Source organism: Aspergillus tubingensis, assembly GCF_013340325.1.
Source record: "Aspergillus tubingensis WU-2223L DNA, scaffold_11, whole genome shotgun sequence".
Classification (NCBI taxonomy): Eukaryota; Fungi; Ascomycota; class Eurotiomycetes; order Eurotiales; family Aspergillaceae; genus Aspergillus; species Aspergillus tubingensis.
This window is the reverse complement of record NW_023336285.1, coordinates 470,379-489,370: the sequence shown is the minus strand read 5'-3', so window position 1 is coordinate 489,370 and position 18,992 is coordinate 470,379. Positions and strand designations below refer to the sequence as shown.

Genomic DNA, 18,992 nt, shown 5'->3' with positions numbered 1-18,992 from the left:
CGTCAAGCTAGCTACGGGATTGAGGCAGCGCCGCAACAGGTACGGGCTACCTGTCGACGATAAGCGCAACTATATACTACGTGGCCATCGGCCCAGAATGTCATCCATTAACCATCATGCAACGTCAGTCATAATTCGTAGTCGTATTATCAGCTACTAATAAGGGTACAAATATCAATGCTTAATTCCGCAGTGCAACCGTTCGCCATCCGTTCATATCACCGTGAAAAGACATTAAACCGTTTCACAAAATATCAGAGTGGAAGAAGAAAATAGAAAAGTATGAGAAACCGAAACATCAAGAGGGTATGCAGCGGCGCAAAAGAACATGAAAAGCCACTCATCAGTAAGGCGAGTTGACAATCTCGTCCCTGCCTAACCGGCTGCCCCATTGGGTTCGGCGACGGGGAGTGACGGGGGGTCCGGCGATACTCTCGCGCGTGGGCTTCATCAAACTTCTCTTGGCAACCATGTTGACTTCGTTGGGCAGGGCCACAATGACGTTCTTGTCCGAGCCGAATCGGAAGTTGTCCGCCATGACGTCCTCGCCGTAACGCTTGATGGTGTAGGGGTCCTTGCGTCCGGCAACGACCTTCTTCAAGCTCCAGGTAATGATGAAAGGACCAGTGGCAGTGACAATGGATGTCTCCTGGCTGTCGACACCGGTGTTGAAACGCGCCTGGGTGAAGCTGATAGGCTTCTTCGTCTCGTGCTGGAACTGGGCCACATGGGCAGGCTGCAAACCCAGGCGACGAGGCTGGGGCTTGGAGTCCTTGGCGAAGGAGCGCTCGAAGCCAAGCTTGCCTTCGTTCTTGCCCTCCTTCTGCAGTGAGTCGATGAGAAGGAGGTATGTCCGGCAGGTTGCGAGCACCCAGCGGCCGTCTGCAGACACATCCAGACCGATGATCGGCTCTCCCAGAGCAGGAATATGCGTCTTGGCGTTGATTCCAAGACGGTCAAACATCCGAATATCACCCTTGTTGGAAGCCACAGCAAGGTATCCCTTCTCAGTAGTAGCCACCGAAGAGAAGTCGTTCTTGCTAGCATACTGCTTCAGGTCGGTGTCCACCAACTTGTTTCCGTCGACACGAGGGTCGATGCGGTAGAGGGCATTCTTAGAAGCACCAACGAAGGTCTGTGCAGCGGTCATTTGAGAGAATTTCTAGGCAAGTCAGCAGATATTTCACATAAAACCAGATAAAGAGGTTACTCACAGTCTCAGGAGCAAAGGTAGTGACCGGAATGTCATCGTGGACCTTCCACTCATCCACAATCTTACCATACTCCAGGTCCATCCGGTAAAGCGAGTTCGGATCGTCACCGTTCTGGAGGATCATGTTGGTGTCTTCGGCGTGCAACATGACCTTCTTGGGGCTGAAGAGCTTGCCCCTGGGGGTCTCAACCTTGGAGATGTTGGTAGAGAACTCCAGGTTGTTGTCGGGAGTGTGTTTGAAGACGCCAATCTTGGAGCCACGGACGACAAAGGAGCGGTCATGCTTGTAACCGACAGCAAGTTGAGAGTTGACATTTCCATCGTCATCCCGCGTAACGACATCATCTTGCTCCTCGTCAGAGTCGTAGTGTTCGCTACGTTGACCGTCGTAGTGGTCTTCCTCCTCACTCTCCTCTTCTTCCTCCTCTTCAGCCTCGGCTTCGCGTTCCTCGGCATCCTCCATTGTGAGATCCTGGAAGGCATCCAGCACGTACTCCCGTTCTTGTTCCTTGACCTTCGTCCACTTCATCTCATTCAGCTGTTCCCACAGAGCCTGCATGAGACCCTCCTGGAACTTCTCCTCAGTCTCCTGGTCCTTGAAACGCAAGAGCCAGGAGTAAGCCGAACCATCTTCACCGTAGGCATTGAAGATAAAAGACAGATATTCGAAATTGAAAACGGGGTTGATGTCCGCAACGACAGCCTGTCCAAGCCACTCCTTATCTTCTCCGCTGATCTGGAGCCAGTACGTCCAGTCACCAACCTCAGAAACCGTTGCAGTCACGCTGGCCGCCTGCAAAACGAACGTTCCGCTCACAAAATCGAACAGGTGCAGCTCGGCCTTCTCCTGGGCGAGGACCTCTCTAGCTTCAGGCTGTGCTGCAGAAGGGGGAGCAACCGTGGCTTCCTCCGATGCTGCGGGCTTGATTTGTCCCTTGGACCGCGAGTATTCGACGTCCTTCACCATGGCGGCGGTCGACTCTCCAGATGTCAGCGACCGAGCAGGAGACCGTGCTGAAGAAGAGATAGGGCTTGCAGACGGGATAGGCCTCTCCTCCTGGAAAGAGAACTCTTGCAGATCTTCGCGGCTCACGTTCTGGGAGCTCCGGCGGTATGCGCGCTCGTACTGGCACTGCAGAGCGGCTAGCTCGAAGGTGGAAACCTTATCCGAAGGTACGGAGGGGTCGCAGACAAACTCGAAGAGGTCGCCAACGTCGCCACTCAGGTCTCTCCAGGCCAAGATCTTTGCTCCTCCGTCGCGCACCTCGGAGCGGAAGTGCAACGCCTGATCGAGCAGGAAGACCTTTTCGTCCTTGTCGAGGCTGTCACTGCCGCCTTGTTCGTCGTCCTCTTCCCCGAGCTCCTCCTCGCCTTCCTCGTAGGCGCGCTGGATAACAAGCTGGTACTGAAATTCCTGACCGGTGCGTCTGATGGAGGCGGCGGCGTCCTTGAAGATGAGCTCCGAGTAGCCCTTGGGCGACAGAGGGCGAACGAGGTAGAGTTGTCCCTGAGGGATCTCGATAATAGATTCCTTGGAAGAGTCTCCGAAGAGGTACTTGCTCACTGCACAAGTCCCGAGAGGATACGTCAGTATGAGAGGGGACCAAGAAGTGATGAAGGTAGGATGGGAGGAAGCAGGGACGGAGGATGAGGGGAGGAGGGGCAGATGGCGGGGTAGCAAAGCCAAAGTAAAGGCAGAGCTGCCCTCGAGGAAAAGACATCCGGGAATGGAAGTGACTTACCGTTGCGGAGCACAAACATGGCTGGAGCTGCTTTGCTGCTCAGCAACAGCAACCTTGTTTACTGAACTTTGAGATAAAGGTGGGTTGCTAGGGACAGGGATTGTGGCAGGTCACCAGACAACAGAGGGGACGGAAAGTAAACAGGAAAGGATGAGCCTTGGTCCGGGGGCAGAGTGAAGAAGGCCAGGGCCCAGACAGCAAACAGAGCAAAGAGCAGGCGAGTCTCTGTGGAGCTTCTGGAAGGAAGAAACGAAAAAAAGATGGAACGGCGAAGTTGTTGTTGTTTTGGTTGCCGTCATCCATCGCTCGGTGGCAACCATGTGGCGCAGCACGTGTGGCGGTGTAATTATGTCATCTCACTACACCACTTCCACCAACAGTACAAACCCAGTATGTATGAAGCATCACTTCCTGCTAGTCATTGGAAGAAATGTAGATTAGCCAGCTACTTATCGAATAGACAGCTCATGGCAGCTTATACCGCTGCATATATACACTATGTTCAACAGCAAGCCCCTCACTTGCTCTCCGCAGATGCCTCTGCCATAGCCTGATCAGGCTCCTCTGCAGCCTGCTGGGCCTGCTCAACCGCCTCATCAGTAACCTCCTGAGCCTGCTCCAACACCTCCTCTTCCTCCTCCTCTGCATTATCCTCCTCGTGCTGAGACCCTTCCGCCTCAGCCCCCGACTCCTTTAACTTCCCACCCTTCCGCTGCGGAATAACAGCCAAGAACGCCTTGCCCCAATCCCCCAGCTCCAACCACTTGAGCATGATCTCCACGACATGATTCGTAGCCAGCACCTGTCTGGACGCCATCTGGATATAATCCCCAATAGGCAACTTAGCCGTCTTGATCCCCTTCTCCACAGCCTGCTTGTAACAAATCCCCTTGTGCCGGTTCTTATCCACCAATCCCCCAACAATATACGTACTGAACGGCTTCAACTCCGTCAACGTATGAGGACTATCACTGCTCAGATAAACCACCTCCCCCTCCTCAGGCTTCATATCCGACTTATCAGCAAAGACCCCCTCCATCTTACCCCCGTCAGGAACAACCATCCACTCCTTCGCCTTCTCCGCCACCTCGGCGAAATCATCCGGCAGGATCCTAACCCCCTTCCAGTTCAAGTAATGCTTATTCAACTTCGTATCAAACCGCTCCTTCAACTTCTTATTGAACGACGAAAACACCAGATGTGACCGATACACCGACCGACTGTTATCCGAGTACGACCGCGTGATCTGCGACCCCAGTGAAATCCGCTCCTTCTCCAACATCAACTCGTCGTATCCGCAGTCAATGACGAGTGTAAGCGGAAGCAGCGTCGACTTGCGGAAGCGCTCCTGAGTCCGTTCGTATTGCTTCTTCAGTTCAGCTTCCGTACCATCCAGCCGCGCCTGTTCGAACGCCGCGCGGCGGCGCTCTTTGCGCGCCTGTGCGGTTTTCTTGCGCTTTGCGAGTCGCAGATCGCGCTGCTGGTCCCATTGTTCGCGGCGGCGTTGGCGCTTCATCTCGCGCTTGGAGATCTTGGGCGCTCCATCTTCGGTGGTGGGGACTGTAGTGCTGTCGGCGGCGGCGCCGTGGGTAGTAGTAGTAGTAGTATCATTCTCGGCTGTGATGATAGGTTGCTCATTGTCGCCATTGTCTGTCCCAGCCGTAGCAGCCGTAGAGACATTATCAGCAACCTGCAGCGCACCGGTCATTCTGGGCTCAGAATCCTGAGACTCGTCGTGATCAAGCTTAGGAAGCTTTCTAGGCCGATCGTTGTCTTCCTCCATAACGTAGTCGGAATCCTCAATCAGCAATAATTCTTTCTCTCCCCTATCACAACAAATCCGATAAATAATCCCTTACAGAGACAAAAAATAAAGAGTAATAAAGAAAGTGAACAGACAATCACCAACAGGTACAAAATCAGTTGAAGCACCCACCCAGCGGCTATCCAGCTGAAGATCACCCAAAATGCGCCCCCCACCAATCAAAACCCCCTCAGCGCTCATTACCAAACCATGCATGTATCACGTGACACAACATCCCAAGTTCCCATCCGCAACCGCATCATATCTCCCAGCACCACCCTCGATTGAAAGGCTGCGGCACCCCCCACTCCCCTCCTCTTGTCTCGCCAGTCCTTTTTCCTCCTCAGTCACCATGCCTCAGGATATGCCCCCGCAGGGGGGCTACTTGCCCGTGCAGTACAAGGTGCGTTAAACCAGAGACGAAACGAAACGTCCGATTTATCCGTTCCAACGACGAGCAACCACACACACCCTACATTCGAACGAACGAGCAAAGCAAGGCCAATGGCTAATTGAATTATATAGCGCAACATCCCTGCCCGTGGCTTCCGCCCCATCTACTACCTGATCGGTATGCACCTGATCATGGGCTACGGATACTACAAGCTCTTCTACGGTGTCCGTGAACAATAGTATGTCCATGCCTGACCCCCCGAATAACCGGCAAAGGAAGAAATGGAAATTGACAAATGTGGGAATGAAATAGCGAACTCGCCCGTGAGAAGATGTGGGGCCGTATACACATCATGCCTCTTCTCCAGGCCGAGGAGGACCGTGACCAGGCTCGTCGCTACTATGCCGACAAGGCTCGTGAGAAGGAGCTCCTTGGTACGGATGCCAAGATCTACAACTCGGACCGGTATGTGTTCCTCTACAATTGTGTTTGGGATGATGTCAATTGGGCAAGGGAAATGCTAATCATGTTTATGGAAATACAGCTTCGTCCGCCCTACCTTCACTTATACCCCCAGCAAGGTCACTCAATAAGCGCTTGGAAGATAATAAAATTTTGCGTGCATTCGATTATGTTGTCTTCTGTTTGCCCAGATCGTTCCCTTTTTGGGACGGCGAGCGTCTTGCGCATGATCTGATTGGGGGGTTCATGTGCAGGCAAATGATGGGTTCGGAGTATTCAGTTATGGGCGTGTAGGCTGCGGTTCCGTGAGAATCAACAGGTGCACCGGGATAGTCAAGATGAGCTACTATTGTATGTTGTAGATATACCAAACCAAAGAGACCGGCCAGTTCCGCAATGCGTTTTCAGTGTTTTGTATTCTTTTTTTCTTGCCAATTGGCGTCTATCAACCGCTGCTACATTAGACTATGCTGCGTCGCTGCCATGACCTCCGGGGAGGCGTCTATGTGCTTATATATGTGAGAAATGTCAAAACCGCAAAAGGTGGCTGTGATGTCGGAGAAGGCTTGAAACCAAAGCCACCATACTATACAAGGGAGGACCTGGGTATGAGCGGCCGCCGCACCGAATCTAGGGGGAGATTTTAACCGAACAAGTCCGCGACACCGGCAAGGTCCGGGCCATCGTTGATATCGACCTTGTGATTCTGTTGGCCCTCCATCTCACCGGTACTCATGTACCGTTCCTGTAGCGCACTCCTGGCCTTTCGGCGTTCTTCACGAGAGCCCAGAATTTTACCCTGCTCGGCGATACTCACACCTCTCAGGCCTTCCAGAAGATCCAAAATCAGCGCACGCTGCTGTCGCGCCGCGGAGGAACGTATGAGAGCAGCCTCTGCGTTGGCAACCCGTTGTTCGTCCAAGCCCGGAAGGCTGAGCATCACGGCCCGCGGGGTGGGGCTGGACGATCCATACAGGATCCAGATGGAAGCGATGAGCTGGGCAAGGTCTTTCTGCATGTCAACAAAGTAAGGTTCGTGCACAGATGTGATGCAGGCCTTGAGCACCTCGGAAGAGATAAACTCGCGGATCGTTACGGTTGTTGCTGTATCATTGGGGGGCGCAAAGTCTTGAAGGATGGAGCGAATGACGCGAGTGATGATGCTGCAGCACCGGGTATCGCGCATACGGAGGGCATGGGTGCAGAAGAGCATCACCGGCTCGAAGATCTCAGGAGAAGACAGGACAAAATGCCGGATGGAGTCAGAGAGCGCTGGTGCCGCCTGTGGGACACTGGGATCTACTGGCTCGTCGTCGGGGTCTAGAATAAGGAGTTAGCACATCATAAAGATCATAATTTTAATCCAACTTACCCCCTCTCTGCGGGTCTAGGAGGCTTGCCACGAAGATCACCGCGGAGTATGTCAACTGCCGTAGGATACTTTCCGATTTCATTTCATCGGTTAGATCCCCTTCCCCAAGGCCCTCCTTCTGACGTTCAATGGCGTCCCACTCGGATGTCACTTTCTTGTCGATATTGGTGAAAAGAGTCGAGAGCATTGGAGGCAGGAACTGGGCCCGGAAGCGGACAGGGCAGTCATCAATCAAACACCTTGAGATGTTAAGAAGGACGGAGAACTGATGGGAGGAAAGATGGGCGGAGTCCTTGAACAGCGCCTGGGCAAGGGGGCCGGGAAGTTCTGCGAACCCATAGAAATGCTCTCGCAGCCTGCTCATGCTGAACAACATGGAGTAGCAGGATTCTCTAACTGCCCGAATCTTGCCTCTTACTGAGGACGCAAATCCCTCAAGAGAGGCTTTCGAGGCCGTGATCTTGGCATAAAATTCATCCCGGCTTCCAGTGGAAATTCCAGCTTGCCAAAATCTATCGGTCAGGATACGCTCGACCACACCGCGCATGTCATGAGGCAAGCCACCCCAGTTCTCTGGGTTGTGGAAGGCATGCGCGTTACTGTGTGTGGTTAGCCAGATATACAGGGCTGATGGACAGATGGCTTACCTGACAAGCTGCAGTAGCGTTGGCAGAATTGTCGGAATAATGTCATGCCAGATATTGCAGGCCAGTTCGTACGCCTGATCTGTTTTCTTAAGTTTGTCCGAGGAAACGGCCAACATAGTCTTGGTGCCTCTCAAAGGCAATTGCTATCCCGAAATTAGCACATGTTGGTGATGACTAGGGAGTAATTATTACCTGGAACTTTCCGGTCATCTCTTCCTGGATTAGCTTGCCCTCACTATCCAGAGGCACGGATGACCAGTCCTCGAGCTTGGGCGCATGTCGTGCTTGCATGTATGGACCAACACTCTGCAATCCGAGCATAACGCAGAAGCCTTCAAAGGTCGAGCTCATATTACGAAACTCCTCTTCCTGCCAAGCATTTTTGATGGGTTCCACAAAAGACACCAGGCGGGACTGGCGGAGATACGGTTCGACGTTGTTTGCACGTTGCCTGCAAGGTCAGCACTAGGACGCTAGATCTGATGTTGTTGAGCCATACATGATGATGAGCAGGATCGATGTGAGCTCCATTTGGAGCTTGTCATCTACCCGGTTGGCCATACTAATCTCCTTGATCTTAGGCTCGAGTATGTCGTAGAAGGTCTGTGGACAGAACAGTTAGCAGTGCTTGGAGCCATGGTGGTCTAACTTACAGCAAAGTAGTCTGCATAACGCATAGCCAACCTCCGGAGTTCATGGCTGGTCAAGCCGTGGAGTTCCTTGACGGACTCGGAGTACACTGGGTATTCCGGCTGGTCAGGTAGACGCGTCATGAGGATATACTCTAGGGCCTTGAGTGCAAAGCTAGGGGTCTTATCCAGAGCTTTGGATGAGATATCGACAACAAGCTTGATGACCCGCTGCTTAAGGATAGGATCCTGTAGGGTAACATGAGTTGGTTATATTGAAACATAATATTCGAGGGCAAATCAGTCGAACCTCAAAGTTCCGCTGCATCAGCTTGAAAGCCCATGCTTCTAGCATCTGTTCTAGTTCGCTCCGCTTTTGTTCCTACAGTTATGTTAGCTGAATAACGGTGATTGGAGTCGTGTCTCGCACGTCTTGCTGGGGCATCCGTCCATGTGCAGACACCCATTTATTGTATCCCTTCAGTGTTGCCTCAACGACTGCGAACTGCGTGTCGGCACGCATCAGGGGCATTGAGTTCTTCGAAAACGACTTGACTGATGCAGGGTTTAGCTAACAGTTCAAACCCAGGCAAGACATACATACCGCTGAAAGGCTCCACTCCGGCGTAGAGATTGTCTAGGTTAGAGTCAACTTCCGATAAGATATGAAGAATGGCTTCCTGTGGTCTCTTTTGTACGATGCTTTCGATGATAGACGAGCAGTAGCGCCGGTAGTTACCAACGAATGCATGTCTTTCGGGGATAGTGTCAATATCTTCGTTGAGGAAAACAACCGTAGCATTCTCCGAATCGGACGGGAATGACTCCCAACGAATCAATCTTTCGGTGCAAATACTCAGTAGGGAAGGCACGAGGCCAGTAACCAAGTCTGTATTTCCGATCCTCTCCGATGCGATTAACTTAGACCACACATGAAGAACGGGAATCGAAACAGTAAGACTTTGGTTTTGAATAACGCTGACGGTGAGGTGGAAAAAGAACGGAAGGTTAAGGCCCTGTACGCTTTCCAGGGCAAATGACTTTTCCTCAAGGAAACCCGCAATATATGATATCATCTATTCATGTGCGTTAGTGTGCGCCTCCCCGTCAAGTGCGGTTCTTTTTCATACCTCAGACACTTTCTTACATATGGTGTATCGTAGGTCATCGACGTCGTCAGGCCCAACGACGGACCATTCGTAGAGTTTCTGCAGCACATTCAAGGACTCCGTTTCGTACATGACGTGGACAAGTGGTTGGAAACCCTCGATGTCGACATTGGAACGGCTATATAAGGCATGTAGGGCTTCAACCGCGGCCTAGATTGGTTAACATTAGCACATGCTCCTCGCACGACCTCCAAAGGTTGGGTGGAGACTTACCATCAACACATATTCGTCATCACAAGTGAATGCCCTCGCAATTGAAGGAACGCAATTGGCAGAGAGTATTGCCTTGGGAATTGACCATGCAAGGACGGACTTGAGAGTCGCGAGAGCTTTAAGGGCCGAGTCTTTTGCTTGCTTCGAGTTTTGGATGTTCCCAATACAATCGGCCAGGAACCCACAGATGCGGGAAAGCCAACCTTCCGGGCCACAGCGCAGGTCAATACTGTCCTTCTTTGGGTGAATCTCCTCGAAGACAGACAGGGGAGTGCAGATCTCCACCAGAGCCCGATTGAGATCCGTGCCGCGCAGGGAAGAAACGGTGTCTTCGCGGTAGAAGATGTCTTCGGAAAGGGTTTCCAGGATCGACAGGACTAAATCCTTGTGAACAAGACTAGCATTCCAGAACTGAACGAGCGTGGCGTCCATGTCGTTCCAGTCCAAACCCCAGCTCCGTTTGGCGACTTCGGCCCATAATTGGGTGATTTTGTTGCGGATATACGGGGGATCTTCTGGCCGTACCGATTCGGCCAGCTTGAGGACCAGACCCCTAAGTGCATCGATCTGTTCTGATGCCTCAAAGGAGGTGTGACGCAAGACGTGATCTAGCAAACCCAAGCCGAAGTAGCGAACCAAGGGGTTGCTCTGTTCGGGGGAAGCGAGCAGGAAACCATTACGAGCAGCAGATTTGCTTTCTTTCTGGGCCTCCACAAAGGTCAAGGCCTCCCTGCGCAGCTCATTTGTCGAGGAGGGGCTATGGATGAGCTCAAGGGCACGGATGATGTCGGCCATGCGGCCCTCCGATAGATCTGCCTCAGCCGCCATGATTAGGATCTGACGGAACTAGTGCCGCCAGGGGACGAGTAAAGGATAAGTATAGCGGAATGGGTTTAATTCAAGACTTTTTCCAGTGGCAGCACCAATGCCGGCATGATCTAGGCCCTTGCAAAGCCTTGGTCACTCTTCCCGATGAGAGAGAGATCCGTCGTTGCGGGTCAGGTAGGACTGCGTTGGGCAAATAACAAACGCTGCCGCAATCAGCCTTCCAGAAAAGGTGGGCGACACACGGCAACCGCCTCCGAGGCAGTTGCGGCTCGGCGGTGCAGTGGTGTTCTGGAATGAATGGGGGATGCGGTTTCTGCCTAAAGAAAGGGTTTATAAGGAGGGGAGAACCACGGGGAAACTAGGAATGTTCCGAGTACGGAATTGAGGAATTGCTTCTCTCCTCTTGGAGCTTGTTAATTTGAAGGGGAGCGGGGGAACCCGAGTCTATCACGTCCGATGGTTGGACTGGGGGGAGGGAAGAAGACTGCAAAAGTGGGATAGGAAGTAAGTTGCAGTAGTAGTAAGAAAAGTACCTTTTAAGGGAAGAAGAGGATCGGGAACAACAATAGAATGGTGAACCATAATCAATCATAAATAGCTCACTGTGAATTTTCCACGCGCCGCTGCTCCAATCACCACACCGACTAGGCGGTCAGGGAGGGGCTTGCACCACTCACAGCACGCCCTGCTCTTCACCGCTTCCCGGGGTTGGCCTTATCGATAAGGCCCGGATCAGCCCTGGAACTTCCCCTCTCCGTCGGCATACAGAAAAGGAGAGTTTATTTACCCCTTAAACCATAGGAGGCTTCAGTTCCCTACTCAGTGACCATGACTGCAACCTACGATGATATGTTATATGACAGTTTATATAGAAGACAGGCAAACCAATTACCGTACTTAGACTAATACGTATGACCCATAAACTATAGTATGACCGAAACTCCACCCAACATCCGAGAAAATATAATTTGTCGTCTCAAATGCTATACTAGGACGCAACAGCGATGGTCCAGCCATCTACATCACCGTGCAACCCCCCTTCTGGCACTGCTCAAGATAGCTCAGATCATCTGCCGATATACTGCTCAGGTCGCCGGGTTTCCGCTTTACACCTTGAATCTTGATATCCTGCTCCCCTTCCATATGCCACCAGCGGAGTCGTTGCACCTTGATCGAGTTGATCTCCGTGTAGTCGATGCTCCATTCTCCACTGCTGACCGAAACCACGGTTTGTGTATCGGGAAAGTGAAACTCCGGCAAGTATATCTCCGTTGCCACCTCATCTCCCAGGATCCGCTTGCTGCCGACCAGCGATAGGGTGAATGTGCAGTTACGAAGGTCAAAAACATACTTCGAGACATCTCCATAGGTGTAGATTGGGCTGGGTCGGATGAATGCCTCTCCAGCTCGGAATCCCAGTTTGTCTGCGTTGGACTGGGTGTATTCCGACGTGATGGACGGTGTGGCCAGTGCATCCTTCAGATTACCGGGTCCAACCTGATGATGCTCAGGGTTGCCTTGACTCTCCGAGTAGGCGGGTGAACGAGGGTCGGGGTCCGTTCGGGATTCACCCTCCAGTGCCAGAAGCTTGCCACTTGGCAGCTCCAGATCATCGAGGGAGTAGATTGACAGATCTTCGCCGTTCCAGTTGTCGCCCCACTCGTGGTTATTCTGTGAAACATTGAAAGTAACTTGTTAGACAAGATCCTCTTCCAGACAGTCAGGCGGCAATGCTTACCGTGGTGGTGTAGAGCCACAGCGTGAAGCCATTGCCCGTGCTTCCTTCTAGGGCAAAGTGGTTCGCATCCATCGCACTAACTTGGCTGCTATAATCGCCGGTTTTATAAGCATGTTTGTCGTCCATGTCATAGGGAATACCAATCTCCGTGAAAACCAACGGATGGTCCCCCATGTACTTGAGACTTTCATCACGGAGAAATTTGAGTTGGTCGCGCAAGCAATTCCGAATGGCTGTCTCCCCGATCTTGACGGCAAATGCCGGAGTCAGATACTTTCCTCGAAGAACACCGATTACATCCACATTGTATAGCCGATTCCTGTGGCTGTCAGCACCATAGGATGTGTACGTTTGAGTAGTTAACTACCTACCAATGTTTCGTCAAGAGTGTAAGTCCATCGTAATAATGTACCGCATGGATCATGTTAGGATCATCATCGGCTGTTCCCTTCAAGTCCGGGGGTATTTCCATGACCGGCGGTTGGCACAGCATGATGGCCCCCGGCCAGACACTTCGGAGAGCATCCCTGTAAGCCCGATAGTGTTCCATAAAATACGTATTGGTAAACCTATCATAATTCAGGGGTTCTCCGGTCTGCGGCACTTTGGAAAAGTAATCCTTCTGGAGAAGTTGGTCCGTCGACGGATCCCAAACTCCATGCTGGGCCCAAAGACACTCGCCTAATTTCCAATCGGGATCGCGCTTCCAGCCGTATTTGTGGTCGTCATAATCAGCTGGCAGCCATGCAGATTCACCCTCAGGGTCTACAAGTTCTCTGCCAGTCTGGTGAGGGCCGAAGCTGCCAAAATTCCAGGTTGTTTGCTCGCATGCCCGTCCCGAGCCAGTAAGCATGGCTTGGAAAGCAGTGGGCGATGTGCCGAGCTGAAGTTGTTGCTCCGGTGGGATCACGGATATGTCCTGTACTCCAATGAGTCCGCGATGGGGCTCATTCATGCTCTCCCACCCGATAACGACGTCATTCTCGATGTCGCCAGCCTCATGAATCTTCTCGGCGAAATATCGACACGCTGCAATGAAGTGGCCTTGCAGATAGTCCTGTATGTTCATGCCGTTGATTATCGCTTTCGGAGCAAAGTCCCGACCTCCCCAAAACAGAGTAAACATTGTCTGACAGACAAGACGGGTGTAGTTCGTACTCCAGATCATTTTAGGGAATTCAGCCGGGACATCATACGTATTTTGAACAAGGGCAGCTTCGGTCTTCTTGAACGTCCGCGGGTTCAAGCCTGCCGCGTAAAGTGTCCAGGCTGGCGCACCGGAGCCTCCTGATAGTCTAGACCACTGGGCTTGTTCAGCAACGGCTCGTACCACCAAGCAAGCATATTGACTGGGAACATACCACATCCTGATGAGGATCTAGGAACACATAGAATTGGTACTGCCTGGCGATACGCAGGACCTCAATAGTGAATGCTATCCATTCATCATCGTACTTTCCGGGCCCTTCATGTTCAATCGCTTCCCATGTGAAGATGTATCGCAAGGTATTGTAACCCCATTTGCGTAACCTGGCAAAGTGTGTATGAGCGTCGTCAAGGGAGAAAGGGCGACCGACGAAGGAAACGTTATCGGCGTCGAAGAAATTATCGGAGATGTAGGACGGTGTATCAGGGTTCTTAGGGTATTTGCATTCACCAGCAACGTTTATTCCTCTTAATGTAATCTCTCTATTGTGCGAGTCTTTGAAAGTCCGACCATCAATGCGGAGTCGTAGAGGGCCCATGATTGCTAGTGGCAAGGTAGGTAGTAGGCGACAACGAAACGGCGTTGACGCTCCAGGTATGATAAAAGGGGTGTAGACACAGACGACTACAACTTCTCGGAGAATATCTAGCGCAGCCTAAAGTAACGAGACAGGTCGGGTGACAGATAGGTTATTCTGGGAGTTGAGAGTCAGATACGGTGTACAGCAGGACAGCCGGGGGGACCGAATGAGGTGTCGATCGGGGATCCGCGCTAACCTTGCATGAGCAAACCGTCCGACCATCAAAGGAAGAGTCAACGAGAGTGAAGACAGACGTGGAACGTGAAGAGATGCACTTATTAAATATGACGCGAATCCTGCACCGCAAAAACCCCCCTGGTGCCTGGAGAATCCGCTATCAAAGGTAGAGTGAATCCAGGATCACTGCGGAGAGAGTATCACGGGTGATTGGAGATAACGGGAAGGCGACCGGGCCTCTGACGTACCATACGAATATACGATCCGTACCCGCTTGGGCTTCCCCACATAGACTAGCTAGCCTTTTCTCGACCGGCGCTCAGCTCCTCCACTTCGTCTATCCAGAATCTCGCCTCGACCGGCTGGGCCATGAAGCAATTGTTCTAGAATGTCAAGCAAATCCGCTCTGAAGGCGGTGCGAACAGCACTCGACGCAAAGGATTTCGAGCTTGCAGCTGAGAAAGCCAAAGCTATTGTGCAGCAAGATCCTCAGATCTACCATGCGTGTGTTGCCCCGACCCCGCGGTACCCATTGCGCTGCCCACTATCTAACCATATCACAGCAATGTCTTCCTTGGTCTAGCTTTAGATAAACTCAACAAAAACACCGAGGCTGAAAGAGCCTATCTTTCGGCAATCCGGGTGAAAGAGAACGACAAGACAGCGTGGCAGGGACTCATCAACCTCTTTGAGAAGCAGGGAGCTCAGAAGCTCGATACGTATCGCGACGCAGTTCTCCGACTTGGTCAAGTATATGCCGAATCGTGCGTTCTCATTCCGTGTTCGTCTCTAAACCGAATGATCACTAAATAAGTGCAGAGATGACAAGAACCGCTGCCAAGATTTGGTCGACAAGTACGTTGGGTTCGCGAAGAAGAACGGATCTCGGTCGCAGTACAAGAAAGCCCTCGAATTACACCTGCCATCATGCCCGCTTTACGATTTCCTCGAGGGGAGAGTTCCCCATCCTTCGCACACCTACCTCCGATTGATAGAAATGACCGAGGCGGAGGAAAAGGAGTTTATCAACAGGGAAATCGGTGAACGACGTACGCGACTGGGTGCGAAAATTGATCAGGTTACACTAGAGGTCAAGAGGGAGGCCTTCAAACGGAGCGAGCTAGAGGAGCTATACCGTGGAATTGTCAATTGGTCTCATGATGATGAAGTTCGGCGTACCTACGAAGAGAAGTTGTTACAGCGGGCGAACGATATCCTTTCAGTGCTACCGGCGAATGAAAAGGACGCCAAGCGAGCGGAAGTGTTCCAGGCCGCCCACGATATGGTGATCATCAAGCACCCTTACGAGCTCGCGTGGAAGATCGTGCTAGAATGGCAGGATATTCAGAACTTCTCGGAGTGGGACCGCAACTTCTTGGACGACTTTATTGAATTCTTTCCCGAAGACGGTCTCTCTAAGCTGCTGAAGGGCTTCTTGGCTAGCGACTTGTCACCGTTCCCGAAAGACAAAGAGCCCAAAGAGCCCAGAGAAGCTGCAAAGAAGGATGAAGATACCGAGAACAACAATGGCGAGAGCAACGAACTGGGTGTCCAGGATAACCTGCTCTTGATGGTGGAAGGCCTCGAAGGATCTTCGGCGTCGATCGTCGCTCACCGGGTTGTGGCCGAGCTATATCTCTCACTTGAAGAGTACGACAGCACAGTGGATGTCTGTCGCAAAGGCCTTCGCAATGTACAGGACCTTGTCAGGAGGACTGGCATCAGTCTGCAAAACACCACGGATGCACTCAACATAATGCTCGCCAACTCGCTTATTTATTACCAGTCTCCCCGGCATCACCCCGAAGCTAAGCGAATTTTCGAAGAGATTCTGGGCAGAGAGCCGAAATCCACAAGCTGCTTGTTGGGTATCGGTCTGATTCTCAAGGTTGACGAGGATTACTCCGAAGCTGTCAATTTCCTGGAGCGTGCGCTGGAGCGAGACCCGACGAACATTAAAGTACGCGGTGAGCTGTCGTGGTGTAGGGCACTCAACGGCGATATTGCATCTGGCTTGGAGGGCCTGCAAGACGTCCTTGAAGAACTTCAGGAAGCGGAGTCCGACAATAGAGAATTCAAAGCTGAGATCCTCTACCGAGTGGGATACTGCCAGTGGGAGAATGATCCATCGCCGGCAGCGCGCAAAGACCGGACTGGAGCATATGCCAGCTTCCTCGCGTCTATCCAGTCAAACATGAATTTTGCTCCTGCCTATACGAGCCTCGGTCTTTACTATGCGGACTACAAGAAGGACAAGACCCGAGCACGCAGGTGCTTCCACAAAGCATTCGAGCTGTCAGCGTCAGAGATCGAAGCAGCCGAGCGACTGGCCAAGACATTCGCCGATCAGAGGGAATGGGATCTTGTCGAAGCCGTGTCCCAACGTGTCGTTGATTCGGGGAAGGCTAAGCCTGCCCCAGGCTCGAAGCGCAAAGGCTACAGCTGGCCCTACGCAGCTCTGGGCACAGTGCAAATCAACAAGCAACAGTACCCTAAGAGTATTGTCTCTTTCCAGGCAGCTCTCAGAATCTCTCCCAATGACTACCATTCGTGGGTCGGTCTAGGCGAGAGCTACCACCACTCTGGCAGATTCATTGCCGCTACAAAGGCGTTTGAGCACGCACAGCAGCTCGAGGATAACCTGTCCGACAAGGAGCAGATCTGGTTTGCAAGGTACATGCTGGCTAATGTCAAGCGAGAGCTCGGCGAGTACGAGGATGCTATTGCGAGATATGAGGACGTCTTGCAGGTGCGGCCTAATGAATTTGGAGTGGCGATTGCGCTGCTTCAAACGCTCACCGAGAGCTCCTGGAAGAGTTTGGACCAGGGTCTTTACAATGACTGTATTGAGCTGGCACGGAAGGCTCTACTAGTAGCCAAGTCGCTTGCTCTGGAACGGGTCGACGTCTTCAACCTATGGAAAGGAATCGGAGACGCCTGTACGCTCTTCTCCTACGTCCAGTCGAAAGCGGGTAGGCTGCCGGTTGATGAGCTACGAGACCTACTTGAGACTCAGCTGGAACCTACGGCTCTCGATATCTTGACAGAAGTTGATAATGTTGGTCATGACTATCTATCTTCGTTAACAGCGGACGATGAGACCGCCAACCGGACGAGCCAGTGCCTCTACGCTGCTATCCTGGCATACAAGCGTGCTATTCAGGTCTCCCTGCGGGACAGCCATGCCCAAGCAGTCGCCTGGTACAACCTGGGCTGGGCAGAGTACCGAGCCTACCGGTGTTTACAAACCATCTTGAACACGGAGAATAAGAAGCAGTCACGTAAGCTCTTGAAGGCAGCTATGCGATGCTTTAAGAGAGCTATTGAGCTCGAAGCCGGAAATTCGGAGTTCTGGAACGCCCTGGGAGTAGTCACCACGAGCATGAGTCCCAAGGTCGCACAGCATGCATTCGTCCGCAGTCTTCACCTCAACGACAGGAGCGCCCAAGTCTGGACGAACCTGGGAACTCTTTATCTCATCCACAATGACATTCAACTCGCTAATGAGGCTTTCACCCGGGCACAGTCCACTGACCCCGACTACTCCCCGGCCTGGGTTGGTCAAGGATTCTTGGCTCTCTTGTTCGGAGATCCTCAGGAAGCGAGAGGCCTCTTTGAACATGCCTTTGATATCTCCACTTCGTCGACCCGGTTGTCCAAGAAGCAGTATACGATGAGCTTGTTCGACCACCTCCTCTCGGATTCGTCGTTGTCGAACGAGATCTCACAACTCATTCAGCCATTCTTTGCCCTGCACCAGCTCTCCAGCCAGGACCCGTCTGACCTTCCGTTCGTCCACCTTTCTGCTCTCTTGGCGGAAAGAATTGGCGAACACACCGACGCTGAGGCGAGTCTGCGGTTAGTTTGCGCAGGCATGGAAAGTGAATACGAAGTCACGGAATCCGCGTCGTCCCTTTCCCGATATGCACAGGCCAATGCAGACATTGCTCGTGTTCTGCTTGCGCGCCATGACTTCGAAGAAGCTGCTGAGAAGGCGGAGACAGCTCTTATGCTGTCTGGAGAGGAAGATGCCGAGAAGTTTGACCCAGAGACAAACCGCAAGTTGCGCCTGTCGGCCCATTTGACAGCCGGTCTAGCACACTACTACATGAAGTCGATGGACAACGCGATTGACATGTTCCGGGACGCCCTTCAGGAAGCCGACAACGCTCCGGAGGTGGTGTGCCTCCTGGCACAGGTTCTGTGGGCCAAGGGCGGAGAAGAGGAGCGCGCTGTGGCACGGCAGCAACTATTCGACTGCGTTGAGGAGAACCCCGACCACATTGGGGCTGTCACGCTCCTAGGAGCAATCGCACTCCTTGACGCCGATGCGGATGCCATCGATGCAGTCGAGTCTGATCTGCAGAATATGATCACAAGAGACGACATTGAGATCCATGAACGCGGCAAGCTAATCAAGCTCTTGACCGCCATCTCGACCCTTGGATTTACGGACAACTCAGGCGTACCCGAGGATGTTCGACGCGTCGGCGAGGCCACAGCAGCGGTGATGAGATCGCCGTACGAACCTCAAGGCTGGGTAGAGCTGGCGTCCGCCACGCAGGAACTGTACCCTGCGGAGATGGCGACCAAACGGGCAGCGAGGAGTGTCCCTCCCCGAAGCAACCTGGAGGCCATCGATCTCTCCGCGGCATACGCACAGACCGGAAAGGCAAGCGACGCGCTGCGGGCGATCATGGTTGCGCCATGGAAGCAGACAGGATGGGAGGAGTTGAATCACGCGGTCTCAACGACCAGCTAGACGTGTTGTAGTTAGTTAACTGTCACACACACACATACACATATTAGTATAGATG

General features: G+C 52.5%; 6 protein-coding genes across 6 annotated transcripts; 2 read left to right on the top strand and 4 right to left on the bottom strand.

Annotated features, from left to right (window-relative positions):
- Positions 1-343: 343 nt before the first annotated feature.
- Positions 344-2,974, bottom strand: AtWU_09494 (uncharacterized protein; the record flags this gene model as incomplete). The annotated part of the gene is made up of 3 exons (XM_035504600.1): positions 344-1,162; positions 1,215-2,776; positions 2,956-2,974. 3 exons carry the CDS (start codon positions 2,972-2,974, stop codon positions 344-346), a joined length of 2,400 nt encoding a protein of 799 aa, XP_035360493.1.
- A 498-nt stretch (positions 2,975-3,472) lies between these two features.
- Positions 3,473-4,738, bottom strand: trm10 (tRNA (guanine(9)-N(1))-methyltransferase; the record flags this gene model as incomplete). Its single annotated transcript, XM_035504599.1, has 1 exon — positions 3,473-4,738. One exon carries the CDS (start codon positions 4,736-4,738, stop codon positions 3,473-3,475), a length of 1,266 nt encoding a protein of 421 aa, XP_035360492.1.
- Positions 4,739-5,111: 373 nt separating this feature from the next.
- AtWU_09492 (putative NADH-ubiquinone oxidoreductase subunit GRIM-19) lies at positions 5,112-5,746 on the top strand (the record flags this gene model as incomplete). The annotated part of the gene is made up of 4 exons (XM_035504598.1): positions 5,112-5,162; positions 5,285-5,391; positions 5,466-5,618; positions 5,698-5,746. The coding sequence occupies 4 exons, from the start codon at positions 5,112-5,114 to the stop codon at positions 5,744-5,746; spliced, it is 360 nt and encodes a 119-aa protein (XP_035360491.1).
- A 512-nt stretch (positions 5,747-6,258) lies between these two features.
- AtWU_09491 (karyopherin MSN5) lies at positions 6,259-10,473 on the bottom strand (the record flags this gene model as incomplete). Its single annotated transcript, XM_035504597.1, has 11 exons — positions 6,259-6,935; positions 6,988-7,586; positions 7,635-7,777; positions 7,827-8,085; positions 8,134-8,237; positions 8,288-8,512; positions 8,574-8,645; positions 8,694-8,818; positions 8,868-9,339; positions 9,394-9,582; positions 9,646-10,473. The coding sequence occupies 11 exons, from the start codon at positions 10,471-10,473 to the stop codon at positions 6,259-6,261; spliced, it is 3,693 nt and encodes a 1,230-aa protein (XP_035360490.1).
- Positions 10,474-11,490: 1,017 nt separating this feature from the next.
- On the bottom strand, positions 11,491-13,956 carry AtWU_09490 (sterylglucosidase 1; the record flags this gene model as incomplete). Its single annotated transcript, XM_035504596.1, has 4 exons — positions 11,491-12,144; positions 12,212-12,530; positions 12,583-13,514; positions 13,573-13,956. The coding sequence occupies 4 exons, from the start codon at positions 13,954-13,956 to the stop codon at positions 11,491-11,493; spliced, it is 2,289 nt and encodes a 762-aa protein (XP_035360489.1).
- Positions 13,957-14,563: 607 nt separating this feature from the next.
- Positions 14,564-18,937, top strand: AtWU_09489 (SKI complex subunit tetratricopeptide repeat protein SKI3; the record flags this gene model as incomplete). Its single annotated transcript, XM_035504595.1, has 3 exons — positions 14,564-14,679; positions 14,739-14,939; positions 14,995-18,937. The coding sequence occupies 3 exons, from the start codon at positions 14,564-14,566 to the stop codon at positions 18,935-18,937; spliced, it is 4,260 nt and encodes a 1,419-aa protein (XP_035360488.1).
- Between the last annotated feature and the right edge of the window lie 55 nt (positions 18,938-18,992).